General features: G+C 34.9%; 1 protein-coding gene across 2 annotated transcripts in view; it reads left to right on the top strand.

Moving 5' to 3' along the window:
• Window positions 1-20,022, top strand: part of ASCC3 (activating signal cointegrator 1 complex subunit 3) — a 252,340-nt gene that overhangs the window by 87,115 nt on the left and 145,203 nt on the right. For both annotated transcript variants that reach the window (XM_074150229.1, XM_074150228.1), the window contains exons 11-12: window positions 9,881-10,057; window positions 13,195-13,266. In XM_074150229.1, coding sequence (XP_074006330.1) covers window positions 9,881-10,057; window positions 13,195-13,266 — 249 coding nt within the window. The remainder of the gene's footprint in view (window positions 1-9,880; window positions 10,058-13,194; window positions 13,267-20,022) is intronic.

Below are 20,022 nucleotides of genomic sequence, written 5' to 3'. Positions count from 1 at the left end.
AACCTGTTCTAGGTGGACCTGTTTTGGCAGGGGGGTTGGACTAGATGATCTGCAGAGGTCCCTTCCAACCCCATATCATTTTGTGATTCTATGTCCCCGGAGCAGGAACTAAACCCAGGATATTCAGCCCATCCCTGAAGAATGTCCTTCTGACTTTGACGATTCTGTATGAAACTACTCTTGAGCCCTTAAAAAACAAACAAACAATAAAAAATTCCTTTGACAACATCGCTCTAAAATATCCTTATGTCAGTTACGCCACTGCAGTAATTGCTGAAATCAATTATGTGATTTGTATACTGGTTTAATACATCAGAAATATTGACTATTTTTTTCCTAATTTGTAGTGGAGGGATTCAGAAAGTGATTAGACAAGTAATTCAAAGAAAAATCTGTTGCAGATCAATAGTCACTAGATCATTGGGGGCTGTAGTAACCGGGGGCTATGCTGGCAAATATTATTGACATTTTCCCAGTTTCTGTACTGTCCCTTTTGGATACTGTGGGAGTCAGCATAGTGAAGTAGTTGGATTTTTAATCTGACCTGGCAGCAGCATTTCTTATATCACTTCTAGGACAGAACTGTGATAAATTCCTTTGAATACTGCATCAGCCTTTTCAATAAATCACTAATAGCTGTTCTAATACTGGTGCATACCTATGGTTTCATCTGGATGATACTTCCCTAGGTTGTGTATGTGACACTCTTATGAGACAATGTCATGATTCCTGTGCAGGTCAGGATGTGTAATGTAGTAGCTTTTACATTTTGCAGGGCTTGTTATCGTGTCATATAGAAGCAGCATCTCTCTTGTTTTGTTAGTGTGTGTGAGGGCTCTGTTTGCTAAGATGGTGTGTAACAGAAAAACAGCCACTGGATTTTTTTTTTTTTTGTTGGACTTTTTAAGAATTAGTGTTCAACTACCTACTTGGGGCTGCAACTCTGCCAGAAAATAATGTTTTGAAATCTGTATTCATGCGCTGTTCAAATACATTGTCAAAACAGGAAGATCCTGATGCATTAGCAGGTCTGTTGTAATTTGTACCTCAAAATGCTTGAATTATTCTTGTATTTTCCCCTGGATGAACACTGAGTCACACCACTTACTGTAAGACTTTAACGTGTTCATTTTAACTTACAGCATTTTTTAGAATCAGGTTGTTTTTAAACCTGGAAGGAGCATATGTATTGGAATTGCTGACACTTTTACTCATAGCAGAATGAACAGCATATTTGTGCGTGTTTGCACTTTTCAAATTTTAGAAAATGTTTTTTGCAAGTGTTTTAAATTGACTTTGCTTAACATTTTGGTGGGAAAATTGCTTTGAGCTCTCTTATATACTGTAGGTATAACATCAAACAACTTCTTTGAATCCAATTTATAACTTTGATGTTTAAAGTTTTAGTCTAGAGCATAATGCAGATGTAAAACTGAAATGCTTAAACTTTTTAATCAAACTTTCCACACTTCTTTAATATCTACTGAGCTTATTAGCTTGAAAGAAAAAAAAAAATGACCACTTTTAAAGGACACAGAGTTATTTTGTCATAATTATTCAGAGATTTTGATGGGTTCTTTGCTGCTTACGGGTTTTTTTTCCACAAAAAGCATACTCAATATTATACTTGAGTGATACATGAGTTTTGATACCTTCTCTCAACTATGTGAATGGTAAATTAAATAAAAGGAAATCCATAGCAGATTTTGTCAGCAGGTTTGTCAGATTTCAGGGAACCAAAGCTCTTATCTTAGACACACAAACATTGTTCTCATCGCAGTCTCATTCTTCAAATTTGAGTTTCAGTTGCTTTATGTTTTTTTATTAGATCAACAAAGTTGTTAGATAAGTAATAGGTGGGAGAACACAGCAGGACAAGCAACTGAGGAGGTTCCTGGAGTGCACTGATGAGAACTTCCTCCTCCAGGTGATAGAGGAGCCAATGAGGAGAGATGTTCTGCTGTACCTCATAGTCACCCACAAGGGAGGGGCTCATTTGGGATGGGAAAATTAAAGGCAGCCTTGGCTGCAGTCACTATGAGATGGTGGAGGAATTCTCTTTTCCCTGGAAATTCTTATGTTTTCTTTCTCAGCTTTCTTTCCTCATGACACCTTATTTAAGAAACTTTCTATTTCAGCCATCATGTAGTTTTTCTTGCTCTGATGCATTTTCAATATCTTTAGTTCCATGTTATCTCCTCTACCTCTTTTTTTCTGTCCCTTTGGTTCCCTCTTTTACCTCCTAACTAGAAATCAGAAACAAGCAAGTTCAGAGGTTTCTCACTCAAAGCCAAATGGCTAATTGTTATCAAAAGGGAAATTATATGTGCTTGGAATCCCATTCTTGATTAATAAAATTTGAGCAGTTAAAAAAAAAAAAACCAAACCCCAAAAGTCAAGGCTGATAGGTAATGACTGAAAACCAGCTGATTAAATCTATATATCTTGTGTCTCTGTGCTAGATGTGTCTTTTGGGACTAGACTAGCATTGGCATTTTGTTTGGTTCTTCATTTCTCATCTTGAGGGACTGCTGTTAGTCTTTTGTCTCTTTGATGTTCCTTACGTAGGCTAATCGAGTTTCTCAGCATCTTCTATTACAGGATAAACCAAACAAGCTTACAGAAACCTTCTACAATACTTTTTTGGTTTCCAACTACAGTGTTGTGCAGCTTTTTTAGCGGAACTTTCTTTTATTTGTGGTTGTATTTTGAAAACGTCAACAAAAGTATGTATAAAACTTTTGTGTTAGTTTTCATTGTGGCAGATACAGGGGTAGAGCATTTTTATCCTATTACTCAGTTCTATCCTTTTTATACCTCTAAGAATTGCATGTACTTAATTTGCGAACACATCATTTTTGGAGCTTGCATTCAGATGGCTGTTCATTAAGTCCTCAGACTTATAGTTGTTGCAGGATTCGCTTGTTGCTATAAGAATAGTTCCTGAGAATAGTGACTCGTTTTGCAGCTGTGGCCTGTTTTAGAATAAGCTAAATTAAAAGAAATTTAGTTTGAATGGGACCATCAACCTAGATTTATCTGTATGGCTGATGCACACATCAGTTATATTAATTCTGCCAATCACCTGCTCTTCTTATCACCAGTTATTTTTTATTTACGGCATATCATGGATAAAATTATTGAATAGAGTTGGGCTTAGAAAGCAATTAGAGGCATCCCTTTTAATTGCTGTTTTTCAATTATACATTCTCTTTAAAAATCTGTCAGTTCATTAGGTTGTGATAAATTTAATACATGTTTTCTTGTTATTCTGTGATGTTATTTTTAAACAGTATGGTGTGCAGCCGTATGTGTAGTGCTTTACATCAGTGTAGATCTATCTTGTTATCTTTTCTGGCAACCTCACAGTTGTGTAAAAATGAATTTTTTAAAACAACATACTTTTTTTAAAACAAAACCTAATCTCCATTTGTTTGGAAAACGTTATCTATCAGTTATTTGAATTAATCTTCAGAAGCTTTCCTATTAGTCTGCATGCAAGTGATGTCAGGAAGTCATTCTGTATGAGATTTTTTATTATTGATATGTGAACATTTTTCCATTTTTGTGATATATACATGGAGTTTAAAAGTTAATAGTGATTGTGATGTGTTTTATGTTCTTTCCTAATATGGTAACGCAGTTAAACTGATGTGTAGAAGGGTTCATACTTATTTTTGTTTCTTAGTTTGTGAACAAAACTGAGTATAGCATGAGAAGGCATTCTGTCATTCAAGAAAGAGTGACATGGCACTGTGCAGGGCATACGAATCTCTTAATAGGAATATTCCAAAATGTCATTTCTTAAAGCAAAGTATTGCATACTTAATATTTAGCTGAGGGAAAATAATATGGTTTCTAATAGCGGTTTCTGCATGGTTACATTTTTTCAGTACCTCTAGATTTTTAAATATGTTCTAAATGAAGGACTGAAATCACAGTATTTTCAGGGTTCATTGGAAGCAGAGTAAAACTCATTTATAAAATTACTTAACTAGATGGTTGCCTAGTAACAAATGCATTCTGTGCAGAGTGTTTGAGTTGTAGATAACGTGCTATGTAGAATCTTCAAAACAGTATTAGTAATTGTATTTTTACTATGTACTTCTGATTTTCCAATTTTACTGTTTTTTCCATTTTTATTCCTAAAACTAGGAAATTACCACCTATGTGGCCTGATTGACAACTTCTTAATTCTTTTATTAGACAGTAAACAAGATATCAGTAAACAAGCAAACACTGGTAAAACGTTCTAATAACTTCCTCAGTCATTTTGAAACACCTTTAATTCTTTTTTTTTTTTTTTTAATATTCTAATAATTGCTCCCTTTTTTCCCTTTTTTCCCCTTTCTTTTTCATCTTTGTTTTGGATAACGTGAAAAACACAGTTCTTGTGAGAGGCTGAGACTTAGAGGCATTCTTGGGGTAGAGAGATATCTAACTAATTACTAATATGAATCCTTGTACTTCATTCTTGTGATTTGGGCCAGATTGGCCAATCCGAATGACAGATGCTTCCCCGCCTCTCTCTCCAAAGAGAGGAGAGGAAGAGATAAAAAGATTTATGAGTTTAGAAAAAATCAAAACTGTTTTACTGAAAATATTGATAAGTTAATAAGTGAAAAATAGTAATAATAAAAAATAATGAAATATATATAGTATATACAAAACCATATCAAGCTACCAGGATGACGATCACGTCACCAACAGGCACAGGGAAGGTCCCAGACTGGACTCGGCAACGGACAGGAGCTGGATACTGGATCTGGAGTCAAGAATGCTCAGATCAGGATGAAAGGCAGACAAACAGACAAAGTCTTCCTTGGATGCCGACCATTGAAAAAAGAGGGCTGACCCTTTGATCCCTCAGTTTTTATACTGAACGTGATGGAATACCCTCCCTACAGATGTGACCCCTCTACTCTTTTCCGCTTCTGACCCTCCAAGGGGGAAAATTACATAGTTATCTGACTTTGGTTGTTACAGCAATAAGTATAAGCAGGAGCCTCTCTGCATACCATTCCTTGGCATAATCAGGTCTTACCACTCTGAGAGCGAAGAGTTTCTACACAATATGTTGTTAATTTCGGAGTTTAGTTCATTAGAAGAGGCCCAGCTAAAAATCAAAATTACTGAACAGAAAATTGCTTCTATTTTACCTCAAACCAGGACAACCACTGTTGAGCAGGGACCTCAGGAACCTAAGTTAAGAATTCATCTTCTTGCACATCTAGACTAAAAACTAAGAAACACTTGTGTCTAATTTTCTGTGTATCTTGTGTTTAGTCTGCATCTGAAGGGCATGGAGACTACAGAGGGTATGTAGAGGGTGTGTTGGAGTGATCCTGGGTCATCTGAATATCAGTTTTATTTCTAACCAGTGGACAATTCTTCAAAGATTAGAATGTGTAAACTTGTCTGATTCACTTAATTCTGTGCTTGAGTTGAAGAATCGTGGATATGTTTTCCATCTTGATTGTAATTCATTCTGTGAGTATGATATTTTAATATGTGGAAATGGGAAGACTGCCAAGATCACAAAGTTCAGGAAGAACTTTAGAAGTCAGATAAAAGAGTATCTCTATGCATACTCTATATGCTCTCAAGTGGTGGCTGTAATGTAATGAAATGATATGCAAATCTTAAAACCTGTTAGGAAGAAAATGATCCTGCTGTGATCAATTTACAATCCAGAGAGGCACTTCCCATACCTGGTCCTTTATTATTCACAGTGTGAATGCAGATGATGCTAGAATGTGGAAGTTGGTACTGGTTAGCTATCTTCTATTTATTTTTTTCTGCATGCATGGAATTTCATGGTGTGATAATTGTGTTCTGTGAATGTGTATGGTGAACATGCTGCCAATTCTCCACATGCCATTCTGAATGCTTCTGAATTAGATATACTAATTAGATATGTCAATTAAACATAGTTATGGCAATTTTATTTCTTACTTCCAGTGTAATGTCAAATCAATAAAATACAGTAAAGCTTTCAAAGAACATGATGTGCAAATACTGTGACGGTTCAGTTTTCCCAGGAAAGCCTTTGTAACTTCCAAATGGTGCTTATATTTTTACTGAGATAATTAAACACATACGAAGATTAAGATGTTTGAGATTGTGTGCCAGTAGTGAAGAAAGCATACTTAGCTGTGTACCGCCAGCCAGTGGCAGGGAATGTAAACAGAAAACTTTGTCAACTAAAATGTCTTTTCAGTAATTTTTACTGCAGTTTCAGAAAAAGGCTATGTGTTCATAGTGTCTCGTGTAAGAAGATACAATCTTTCATGGGGACTTCTAGGACCAAATAATAAGTGATCCAGCACATCAAAAATATTAATGTTTGAATGGACTATATTTACAGAGGACATCTGCACACTTTCAGGGTTTACTTTCCTTTAGAAGCATCTGAAAGCAAAACATTTTAATGCTTGCTCTTAAAGGGAAAGGCAGAAAAGTAGTTGAAAAATGCACACAGAATTCTGTTCTAATAACGTGTTAGAATTCTAAAAACCATTATGAAAAATGAAGTCTGCATAGTTGTTGGATAGATGAATAATAGATAAATAATTGAAACTGAATTATAATCACAGAAAAAGTGCAAAAATAAACAATGTGTTATGGTTGCGTATTCAGGTAATTTTGTTTTTCTAACTCTTAAGTTTAGCACAGTTTTAGTCACTGCTGTTTGTGTATTGCCATGTATAATTAAACAAATAAGCAAAACTCATTCTGTATATCTATGTGATGATGTGCAGACACACAGAGTCTTAGTTTACAGTTTTAATTTGATGTGAGCATAAAATAATTCGGAGAATTGTTGTGATACATTTTATCTTTTAGGGTAAATATACCTCTGCTTCTTGATTATTTACATATAGATATATATTAATAATTTATATTTTGTGTTGCTAAGTGGATATAAAGGTAGATGGTAAAAAATAAAGAAATTTTGTTGGGATGACCTTGAAACATGTTAATAATACTGATGGAATGATTTAGAGATTTAGTAGTCTTTATTTAATTATGTGACTAACAAAATGCTACTATAGAGCAAAAGATATTATTGCCTGGTTTCTTCAAGCACTTTGACTTGATTTTTGTGGCTTGATATAAATAGAAAACTAATTGTCCAAATAATTTGCAAATTTTAGATTTTTTTTTAGATTTTATATTTTAGATATTTTAAGATTAGATTTTTATTTAGATATTTTAGATTTTATAAATTGTAAAAATTATGTACGTTCTATATACATATGCACAAAAATATGTAAAGTATAATGTAAAATGTATAAAAAATATTTTGTTTTAAAATGTGCTATGCATATTAGTAATTTTAATCACTCGCTTGTGTTCAGTCTCTGCGGTGGCTTTCATGTGGAGTCTAATGCAGAGGTTTTCAACCGGCCCCTTAACTCCAGGGCCAACTGCCAGATCAGTGAAGTCAAATGGCTCCTTTTTACAAAGGTTTTGAAAGTGGCAAGTCTCAGTAAACTGTAGCTGTTCTCCAGGCATTCTTTGTATTTTGAGAGAAAACTCCGAACAAACAGTTTACAGTTAATTGGTGTAAAAATTCATACTGCCATGGTTATTAAGCAGAGTTCTTGTTAATTGTTTAAATACTTGAAATGCTTTCCTACCTTCAGATGGAACCGAGCACATTTTCAAACTAGGGCTCTCAGGCTCTTAGCAGATTTGAAAAAAGATGTTATTGAATTTAGAAAAATCAAATAATGTTTTCCAGATTGGAGCTCAGTTATGCTTTCAGATTGTTGTATTTAGTATCAGGTGATTGTGACCAAAGTATGCGATAAATATATCAGCAAGCAGTTACTGTTCTTACAGATTCAAGTTTTTTTTTAAAAAAAAGGGTGTAAACATTAAGTAAATTAAACTTTTGTACCGGGTGCAGGTGCCCAGGTGCTGGCAGTGGGGGGGGGCTGCGGGGCGGCCTCTGTGAGGAGAGGCCGGGGCTGCCCTGAGCCGGACACAGCCAGTTCCAGCCGGCTCTGACTGACCCACCACCGGGCAGGGCTGAGCCCCTCAGCCAAGATGGCGGCACCTGTGGGAAAGGGCAAAAACACTGTGCAGCAGTTGAGAGAGAGATAGGATTGAGGAAAAAATGTGTGAGAAGCAGCCCAGCAGACACCGAGGTCAGTGCGGAAGGAGGTGGTGCTCCAGGCGACTGACCCAAAACCGAATAAAACCACACAGGCAAAAAAGAAAACCACCGACTCCCCACCCTACCAGCCAAAAAAACGCACCCTCATAGCTGTGTGGTTGAGGTTGGCTATAGACCTTAGTCCATCACATCATCCAGCTATAAAAAGCTGCGTAAGAAATGATAATGCTTCTTCGTACTCTTCAAGGTGAATGCTGCTTTTAATTCCCTGCAGATGGAAGACCTGTGAAAATATCATCTCTTATTTGTCCCAGTCGTCTCAACATTTGCATTTACATATAAGAGGATGTTGTACATGGGCTTTCCTTTGCAAAGCTGCTCTTTGTGTAAGTGCAAAAGGGTCAATCAACAGGTTTTCTGTGTTTAGTCGATTGCATTCGCAGTTTAAACATCCAAATTTTTGCCGTGGGACATGTCCATTACCAGGCAACTGATAATGTGGTTTACTTTGTGGTTTACTTTGCTTGATGTCTCTGGAGTTGTTGGGGGTGTTTTCTTTTGGGATTTGGTTTATTTTTTTGGTGCGCTTGTTATTCGCCAGGTCTGTGTTATGATATGGTGTATTTTTATCTTCCTTGAGAATGCTCTCCGTCTACTTTTTAGTCATCCTTTTTTAAAACTTTTAATTCATCTGTTTTAACTACATGGCACTTCCTGTTACTTTAATTCAAACACCTGAGTGATTCAAAGTCCGTATTCTAACTAAAACCTCATATTGTTCTGAACAGGACTTAGCCAGGTAGAGGTTACCAGCCTTCACACATTTGAGACAAGTTGAGAAATCGCATATATGACTTCAGTTATAGTGTATAAAAAGCCTTTTGATGAAAATTACTGTGAACTTTGCTTCTAAATAATTATGCTAGTGAGAAAGTTGTCAGCCAGCCTACATGGCTCTTAATATTCCAGAAGGAAATGAGAAAATTCTTGTGTACTTCCTTCATTCAAGTCTTTTGTCTTTTTGAAAATTACCTGGAAATATATATAATATTCAGGCTTTTATATGGAACAGAGTATTTCATTGTGAAGCACCATTACTGTCTCTTATTGAATGGGAAGGCAAGTAATGCAAACATTTGGGGTGTATTGAGGGAAAAAAAAAAAAAAAGTGATTCACAGCAACTTCTTGGTATTTATATATCTTCAAACTCACAGAAGTACTGGTACATACTGGAGAAATGCAGATAGTAATGAACTAGAATAGATTGTCTGAGAGCAGCTAAGCTCTCTCTCTAAGAGAGATTGTTGTTGAAAGGTCTAGGCAAAAGACAAGACCGAGGAACGGTACGAATTACATTCTTCTTTCTTTTCAGAATTGTGCTGTGATTTGGACTAAGGAAGAAATGATACCAAATTATCTGTCCTAGTTTTGCCTATAAATTGGACTATCACTTCTTAACAAAGCCATTTTTACTGCTATTGTTCCTCCATATCGGTTAATGACTGCTAACCTTTTGGAGGGCAAAAGTACAATAAAATAGAAAGATGAATAAGCAAGATTTGATGGAATTGCAGGGTACTCTGCTTTCTTCAATGCAGGGTAATCACTAACTCGCATCTATTGTTCACCTTTTATAGAAAGTATTAACTCTGCTTTCACATTACTGTTTTATAAAGGATGTTTTAGAAGTCTCTGCTTTGATTTCTTGGCTTATAACACTTGGATCATTCAAGTGTTTTCTTGTTGTTTAATAGGTTGAATCTACACAAAGTATGATTAGGATTTTGGGCCTTTCAGCTACATTACCCAATTATCTCGATGTTGCTACATTTCTACACGTCAATCCCTGCATTGGACTGTTCTACTTTGATGGCCGTTTCCGACCTGTACCACTGGGGCAAACCTTTATAGGAATTAAGACAACCAATAAGGTAAAGAATGAATAGCGAAGAAAGGGTTGCGATTTGTTTTGATCATGCTTCATGTATGTATGTGCAGGGGATACTGGTTTATTATGCTACAGGTGTTTTAAGAAGCATATTTTCTTCTATATAGACATATACTTAATTGAAAGCTGCTTTAAGATTCTTTAATTTTCTCAGTTTACAATACTTGTAAATAGGTCTTGTTGCAATTGGATACAATGGTATCTTGCTTTGCGTTACCTCTTCTTCACTAGTAAGTTTTGCTTGATTAAGGAGAAATCGTCACCCTCGACTGCAGAGTCACTGTAGAAGCTGATTATTCTGCGTTTCTCGTTTCAGTTTTCCATTTTGCTAGAAACAGTAATGCTGCTTGTTTGGTTGTAGGGATGCATGAGGAATGTCATAAGAAAAATATTTTTTTTATGGAATTTGGATATATATATTAATACGATATGCATTGATACTAGTTGGATGCGAGTTACTGGTGAAAATCTTAGCATGCTAAGCCAGTAACTGTCATATGTGCACATCTGATAGAAAACACATTAAAATAGTCCCCAAATGAGCTTCTTAACTCTTTGTGCTCTTGCTCATTTTGGGAAGCATTAAAGCCACAGTCAGGTATAATATTCTTATTAAAAATCATAAGTGCAGTGCCACTTGACACATAAATTATAATTCTTCTTTTAATACAGGAGTTACTACAAACACTTTTCCATGAGATATCCTATGCATCTCACTAGCTGATAATTAATGCTTATATAGCTCAACTTTTAAAAAAGTCTTACCTGCTATGATTTAATTTAATAGAAATCAGAACATCTTCAATCAAAAGTTAATATAGTAGCTTAATCGATAATAGCATTTTGTTTTCTTTTTTGCAAAAATTGTCATTGCCTTTCTTACTAGGTTATTTAAATAGTTCATTCCATCTGCAGTGTAGGAAAGAAACTTATTTTACAACTGCAGGGAGCCATTTCAAGTCTATACACACAAGAATAGTTTACCATATGGTGCTTACCATGATTTGCATATTTTAACCTTCATTAATTGTTTCAAGTACCCTCACTGTTATTTGCTGTTACTTTTCTTTAATCTTTTCCTGATACTTGATTTGAATATTTAGTTTATTTCCACTGTATGGCAAGAAAAAAGGAAAGACTCCATTTCTTCATACTCGCTTTAGAATGTGTTTGTGATTGAAAAATCAAAGAAATATTTAAGTTATCCCGTAAAGTTTGAAATTATTGAAAAAACCAGTAGGTTTAAAAAAAATACATGAGGTGATGACGAACTATTAGGAGGTAGTAGTTACACTGAAATGTGAGTGGCAGACAAGACCAACTGTTTTGGTAATGTCATAGACAGAGTTTGTCTTTTTGCTTTTCAGAAGAATTTCATTATGGATTCCATAGAGTAAAATACATTTTGCAATCAAGATAATACACTTTATAGCAAGTGAAAAGTAAAAGTATTAAGCATGTTTGAGAAGGGATTCTATTCAGGATAATGCTGATGTTAAAGCTTGCCAAATTGCCGATATTAACATCCCTCTGCTCTATATGAGAGGAAGAAAGCAATGTAAGAACTCAAAGAACCAAAAGCATTTCTTGAAGAACATCACCCAGTGCAATAAATACTATGTCTATATCCACACTGATGGGTTGCAAGGAGATAGACAGCTGTTAATTTGTTTAGTTAGATGCTTTGTCACAGTTTTCTGACATCCTTCATCCAAAAAACTTCCCCAAAATTTGGAATTGATTAGTGATTTGACAAATCGTGTGCAAACTGTAGGCAAGCTTTCAAAGGGAAGGATGGCATGGTATATTTATTAAGCGTAGAAGTTAGCCAGGAAAACTCTATGTTGAAACTTCTAAAGCATATGGGACCAAGACTAAATTTGGCTTCTTCAGTCGGAGGTCTGTTATTGTCAGATATTTTTCTTTATGCATGTTTTTGTTTTCCTCTTTAGTTAAAAATGTAAAGAATACATAAAGTTCCATTTCTATATATGTATATATATATGTCCACATTTGTATTTATGCACTGCCTATATACATTTCTCCTTAATGATTTTCAGTTGTTTGAAAAAATAGTTAATTATAATGCTAACCTCTTGTTTTCAGAATAATTAGACCGGCTACTTGTTTCTTGCACACGTGTCCATATTGTCTCATCTTTTTATTCCTATGCTTGTAAGATGCCAAATATGGATGTTCTCTTCTTCCCTCTAAAGCTGTTTTAAAGCTGTGCTTTTCAACTTTCAGCTATTCTAGATAAATCCCAAGTACTAGATTCGCATTTTTTAATTCTTACATCCTTTGCTCTTCTAAGACATTTCTTTGTGTCCAAAAAATCTGGTTATAAAACAACTATCTTCTTTCCACCCATGAATGCACAAATGCAGAATGGAGTGATTGTTCTAATTTTGAACTTCATTTATTTATTTTGATTTGTCACAACCTTAATACTGAGACACGTTCAAGTAGATAGATACATGCTATTTATTATATTGTGATACGGTCAAGAAATAGGGGAAAAAAAATCTTTAGCTTGAAGAATACTTTTTATTTTAACTGAACTCTTTATTTTGGAACCTTCCTGAAACATTTTATTTATCCATAATTGGAACCTCTGTACATGGTACTCCCCTTCTTCCCCATGCATGACCGAACTATGAAGAAATTTCTGTTTTCTGTGGCAAAAAAGCTGACAATGTGTAATTTCTGGATATGTATATATGCAATGTAAAAACTATTCTTACAGTACCAACTGGAAAGAATTAGTGTCAGGTAAGATGATGTAGTAAATGGATACTTCATCAGTATCTTGTAGAAGTAAGAAGTAGTAAGATTTCTTAATATGAAACACATAAATTAAATAATCAGGTTACATCGCTTTCATCATTAAAAAAACAAGTCACATAATAAATTTTCTATCCACTGCCCTTACTTCTATTTTATCTAGTATTTTTGTGTTCTATTTGTGAATTTAAGAATACCAAAAAGATATTGTTAGTAATGGGAATCACTATACTATAAATTTAATTGCATGAGCACATTGCTTTTTCATGGATATGTAGTAGAAACTATGTAAAGATAGAAATGCTTTTAATATGAGGTATGATACTTGTTTTTCAGGTGCAGCAGCTGAATCATATGGATGAAGTATGTTACGAAAATGTGCTGAAGCAAATAATGGCTGGACACCAGGTATTTATTTTTTTGTTTCAGTTTGCATTCAGAACACATACAAAGACATTAGTTTTGCTCATTGTAACAATGTATTAATAATTTTTTAAAATTTTTGTTATTATTTTGAGATGTGTCACTTCAGAGGTCATCTCTAATCTTGAAAACACTTTATAGAAACAGCGTGCAAGAAAATCTAAACTGGCTAAACAATGTTAGTTTCTAGCTAAGGTGAAAATTCTTGGTACTTTATATCCCTTAAAGTAATTAATGTATATTTATGTCACTTCTTTAAAATGACAAGGCAAAGTAGGTCAGTACTTCAGAGACCTTATACTTAGGTACATTTAATGATTAAAAAAATGAAAATACAGCATATAGTTATTCTTCTTAGCCTTTCCTGTATCTTTCAAATCCTAGTGTCTCCTGTTAGAGATGAGGGATGAGAATTATGCAGAGTGTTCAAGACATGCTGTGCAAGGGCTCAGCATCTATCATTTGAAATATCCTGGGTTTTGTGTTTTGTTTTCTTGTTAAAGGAAGTAATCCTTCATTTTGCTTTACAATAGAGGTTTCTGCAGTGAATTTTCAAGTTTGATATTCCCTTCTGCTGCGATGGTGGGCTTACCTTGTTTGTCTGAATGGTTTATCTTTGTGCTCCTGAATCACCCCCACACAACATCTCATTTTTGTCAGAACTTTGCACATACCGCAGTGTGAGCAGCAGTAGTTGTAGCAGGTGTGGCACCTGTTCAGAGCAGGAACAAATCCTACTGCAGTGTGATCCTTGAAGAGGCTTTTCACTAAATCACCTATATATAAAACTCTTTCCCACACAGTCACACTAAGAACTGCATGTTTTATCTTTTTCACAGAAAATTCAGATTGTGTTTTTTGAAAGAGGAACAGTTGGTTTGTGACTTGAGGAAAAAAAATATTTCAGCAACAGCTTCTTAGTCCTCCTGCTCCCCCTGCTTTAACACCATTCTTCCACTTCTCTTGTTGATATCAGTTACTGTTGTTACGTTCAGAAAACTTTCATGAAGATTACATAGGGAAATGCTGATATTTTTCCGAGTGAAGACTGTTAAATAAAAATTTGTTGGCAGTACCAAGGGAACTTTAGTTTATTTTCTCCTCATTGTCAATTATGCACGTATCTTACCAAATTCCTAACACTGAGGTACGTTTAGTTGCTTATCTTTCATTTCTCATTATGCTTTTGTGTATTTTCACTTGCTGTAGATAAACCTACAAGTAGCATATTCTTTAAATCAGTATGTCTAAATAAGTAACGTATCTTGGAAGTTGTATGGCAGGAAGTGGCATGCTGTTCCAGCATATATGTTGCACCTTTCTTTCCCTCTTTTTTTTCCACAGTAGAGAAAAAAACTGTCTACAACCATATATAATATTATTTGAAAAATTCAAGTACAATAAGTTGTTTAATTCTAGCAGGAGATGTTTTTGTAGCTTTCCTTGGGAATAGTTTTAGTTCCTGTACTAGCAGCTGAATGCATGAGTGTTTTGTTTTAAGGCATGACCTACAGCTGAAGGAGGTCAAGTGAAGAACTGGAGTCTACTTAATGTTACAGTTTCAGGAGCTGACACTATTGCTGATCTCAATTTCTGAAAATTGTATTTCAAACAGAGTGTATTTTCAGACAAAGCAGAAGTGCCGTTTCCTTTGCTATATAAATGTTGGTTTGATTTCAGAACACTATGGTTAATTTGATTCAATTGATTGTAAATGTTAAGCATTTTCTTTGCTTGAAAATGTTCTGCTATGTTGTAGAATGCTCTTAAATACATGCCTAAATTCAATTCAGTTACACTGGACTTTTCTTCACAATATTTAAAACTTGACTTGATACTTATGAAACAAACATTCATATCTTGACATGAATGATATGCAAACACTTGTATACAGTCTTGACAACGCTCTAATCATTAAACCAACTGCAGATATTAAAAAAAAAAAGTGTGAAAAAAAAATAATAAGGTCACATAGATATATGCCTGCCCTATAGTGGAAGATGAATATGGGTGAAGTGAATAGTGGAAGTGAATATGAGTAATACTACACTAGGAATGTGTTCTTTAGTGTCTTTTCACAATTTTGAGACTAGCCTTCGATCTTCTAAAGGTACCACCTTCTTCTGATTTTCTTAGTTTTTAGAAATCCATAACCTGGTGTCCATATTCACCATAATCTGTTACCGTCACGCTCCGTTACCTTTCTTAGATTTTGTTATCCTTGACACTTGTGTTTATTTACATTCTATATGTGTAAAGTGTGTTTGCTTTTTACAAAGATGTGGTTATTTCTAAATATGCTTCTCAAAAAGATATATTTACACCTTCCCCCCAATACTTTAGAAAAAATTTCCACAGCAGTTTTATATCTATATGGAATTCAGAAAGCTGCTGGAATTTTATTACTATTACGGCAGTAATGTGTGACAGACACAGATCTCATTGGCAATACTCCAGAGAGCCAAAAACCTACTTGTTCTGTTTTATCCTGAAGCGCAAGAAATACCAGAATAGGAGGAAAAATACTTCCCCTCTTCTAAAGTTCCCTGAGTCCACCTTCCTGTGGCCACCAGACTTTCACAGTGTTGTCTCTTTTAAGATTCTTTACCAGAGTCTTTGGAATGTCTTGATAAATTAAATTCAACATTGTTTGTTTATCTGTTGTTCTGTTAACTCATTTTCAAAGAAATCTATCGTGCCAGAACCAAATAATTCCCTTTTATGGAAATCACGTGGATATGTCCCTGTGATATCATAGGTTGAAGTGTGATGCTTGGCTGAGTTATATGTTCATGTGTTTTAATAGATGTGTGTTTTCATTTTTTAAGACTGAGGCTGGTAGGAGGTAGTTGCATTCTACAGGCATGTGTTTTGACAGATGGAGAGAAGCTTTTTATGTTGATTTTTCAACAGTCATCCTCTGCAAGACTTCAAGCTCTTCCTGGCTACTGGGAAATTAAGAGTTGGTGATTCAGCCTTTAATTTTGATCCATCTGCTCAAACTAATGAGATATCTCATTTGTAGGCTTCACTTTGAATTACCAAATGCAACTGAAGCTGTAACATTTGTCTTATAGCACAGTTCTCCTCTTGTTTAACTTGAGGAAAGATACAATGATAGATGGGTTGCCCTACTGAGTTTTCTAGGTTTTTTGTTATAGAAACTTTTTATCATGACTGAAGAATTAAGATCAGAAAATGTCCCAAAGGTTTCCAGGTGCTTTTTAAGTCAGTGTGCTCTTTCTGTAGGATTACTAACAATGTAGATCTTCATTAGAAGGTTTCTTTGTCAAATCCTTAATACTGCTTATGTGAGAACCTCTAGTGCTGTTAAGTCTGCTTTCCTGGGACTGTCCTTCTGTGCTCAATAGTAGCTGGTGAATATTTGTTTTCATGTTGTACTTTGAATTATTTATGTTCTTATCTTATGTGAAAAGATGTTAGATCCTCTTGGACTGATTTGCACTTTTGGAGTTTATTTCTACCTCTTAATAAACCAAAGATTCTTTAAACAAGGAAAAAAGAAGAAACAACTGAAGTTACACACTGTTCATCAGAGACTATGACTCTATGCTCAGTTGCTCGTAATGTATTTTTGCCAGCATTTATCTTCTGGGATACTGTTCCTTTGAAGACTGGGTGAAGACTCAGTCATCAAAAATCATCATTCCCTCAAAGTCATTGCATCTGTCTATTGTCAGGCAGTCACCAGTAGTGGGCCACGAGCATTAACAGCACTAATTCAGCTACAGAACTGAAAAAGCTTCTTACATTTTACAGCCCTGTGAGAATGGCATCTAATGGTGTTGGATTCTGAGGAGTGTGTAGCACCCTACTGATGCAGCCTGTAGAGAACCTTGTGAGATCGGCAAAGACAGCAACTGAAGACCATACGTATCAACTTCATTTCTATAACTTGAAATATTGCATTACTAGCTAGTTTAGGACAATGCATATCATACTGTCTTTATCTTCCCAATGTATGAGGGGGAAAATACTCTTATCATATTATGTTTTGAGAAATTTTTGAGTCTTTTTAAGGGTGTTTTTGTTTTCCTCTGAAACACATCATAAGTAAATTTTAACTTTATCTTAAAATTATTGTTTAAAAAATATGGAGCTTTTGCTTTTTGCCAAGGTTCAGTTGCTTAAGTTAGTGTCCTAGGGGTTTTACTCTTTTCGACTCTGACCATCACTGCTGTTGTATAGGTTCACATCCATTATATCTCCTGCTGTTGCTGACCTTTTGCTGTTTTATCCCACTGCCTTGGTTACCGAGAGATGATTGTATTTTTCTTTCATTGCCCCCGTCACCTCTTAACTACTTTTGCTGTTATGAATTTGTCAGAAACTTACTGTGTGCCTTTTCTTTTTTTTTAGTGTGATTTGAACATTCTCTCTTGATCAAAAAAAAAAGTAAAAACCTGAAATCGCTTAAGATTTCTTGGGATCTTCTTATTAATTTCTTGTATTATGAATTAGAAGGGGAGTTGCTGAAGTTCTCTGAAAGCTTTTGGAGGAAGTACTTCTTCAAACTGCGCTCATAAAACACTCTTTGCCACATTCTGCAGACTACTCATTTCTGGTTCTGCAACCTTGTCGTATTTTTTTTTCTCATAGCCGATTCTCTTTGATATTACTTAAACCTTCAAAAGAAGTCCTGTGTTCTCTTTGCCCTTGGCATTGTTTCAGCAGGTATCCTATATTTACTCTCTGCACCTTACTTTCTTATATGTTTTTTTTTTCCTGACCTTCGATACTCTGTTACTCTACTTGTCTTCAGCCACAGATATCTAAGTTTCAGTCCTGATTCCTTACCCAGTGCACTCTGCTCACTTGCCATTTTGGCTGTTTAATACAGTTTTCAACTTGGGAGTTCCTTCGGCATTCTCTTGTGTTCTGGAACCTATCTTCCTTTTTAAGACATTAATATATCTGTTTTCCCACTGCTTTTGAGAGCTTTCTGTGTAATTCTGAGATGGCATACTCTCTGTTTTAACTTTTCTTCCACTAGCTCTGCTGCTCAGTGAAACTCCTTGAAAGTTCATTTTCTCACCAAGCTTGGTATTTTCAGTTCATGGCAAAAACTGCCTGTTCAGTGGAATTTCTGACATCTTTCTGTGGTTCTCATTGCCCTTGCTGTCTGTGCAGGAATTGAGGCTCAAGGTATCAATACTTCAGTGTTGATAGCAAAAGATGCCAGGTTGTCTGTTGTCTGGATTTTTGAAACAGTAAATAGCTATTGAAAGCCTCACCACAATATCCAAAAGCAGAGGCAGTAGTAGTATTCCCACATACTTAGCAACAACTCCGGTTAACTTGAGTGTCAGCAGGCTTTGGGAACAGTAAACCAGTGGAGACATGGCAACCTTTTTAGAATTAACGTGCTGGAAATCTAACTACTGGGACTAGAAGTGTAGAGGAAAACTATTTAAAACAATGAACAGCCTTAGACAAACCATCTGTTCTCAATGATGCACTATGAGTAGTTATTTCAGACTGCCCGTTTTTGGCTTACTTCAGTTTTCTTAATAACCTTTTGAAGAAAAGTGCTTTTTTCAGGTGGTTGTTAGTTTCTGAGCTGATGCTCTTCTGATTTGAACTAGTTTCTCAGGTTTAACTGGCTGCTTCTGTCTCACCATTTTGCTTTTGCGGTATTGTCTCAACTGCATCTGATATGCCTACGACAAGCTTTACCTTTTATCTTTTAAAATGAAATTCAAATATTTTTTTTAAATACAGCCCTGTACACCTGATAAATTTTTAATTAGTGTATGCGTTGGGTGGTTACTATGCAGTTTTCTGGAGATCAACCTTGCTTTATTAATTAGAATATATGTACTTAATTAAAACATTGTTCTATACTACTGTTCTGCATTTAGTTCATTAAAAGTAATAATGAGGTTTTGTTTGTTTTTTTTTAATTTTGGAATAAGTTCTAAGTGTCACTGTACTCTTTCAGATCAGGATTCTTGATGTCACATGATAAACAGATTACACTTGAATTTATATAGTCAAAACTCGTTTTGTGCTATATATTGCACAGAAAGCACTCACTTTTTCTTTAATTGTTCTCTATTTACAGTAATTGACTTGAACTTTGCAGTACTTAGAAGTATCATCTTGTTTTTCTTACACTATCTTAAACCAAAAAAGAAACACTGAGTAGTTATTTTAAATCTATTATATTAAACTGTCAGAAGTGAATTTGACAGGTATTAATTTCGTCTGTAAAAATGATAGATTAAATTTCTTTATTATCAGTTTTCCAGCTCTTATTTGGTTGCAGAAGCCATATGAAGATAAAAGTTTAATAAGCTTAGTTACTGCAACTGTTGACAATTCTTTTATAGCTGTGTCATAAGATAAGATTTAATAAAAAAGTATTTTCTTCAGATATCTCTCTGGAACTTCGTACCTTGAGAATGAAGCTTGTCCTAGTATTCTTCCTGGGTGAAATAGTGTTTATAGCACACTTTGGACAAATAACTTGAAAAGTTACTGGATCTGTTAAAATGTATTCTTTATCTGGATTTTTTCTCCCCCTAGATTTCCATCTTATAGCCTAAAGAGTTTATTTCAGTTTGAGTTTTTGTAATTCTATATCTATACAGATTGCTTCTAATTCATCACCTGGTGTAGCTTATTTGCATATATTACTGTATATATGCATACATGTATGTAGGTATATAAAAATACACAAATGCAGAAGCTGAAGTGGTCTGGCAGGACAGCTGAATT

This window comes from Numenius arquata, chromosome 7 (genome assembly GCF_964106895.1).
Source record: "Numenius arquata chromosome 7, bNumArq3.hap1.1, whole genome shotgun sequence".
Classification (NCBI taxonomy): Eukaryota; Metazoa; Chordata; class Aves; order Charadriiformes; family Scolopacidae; genus Numenius; species Numenius arquata.
This window is presented reverse-complemented; position numbering and strand designations above follow the sequence as displayed.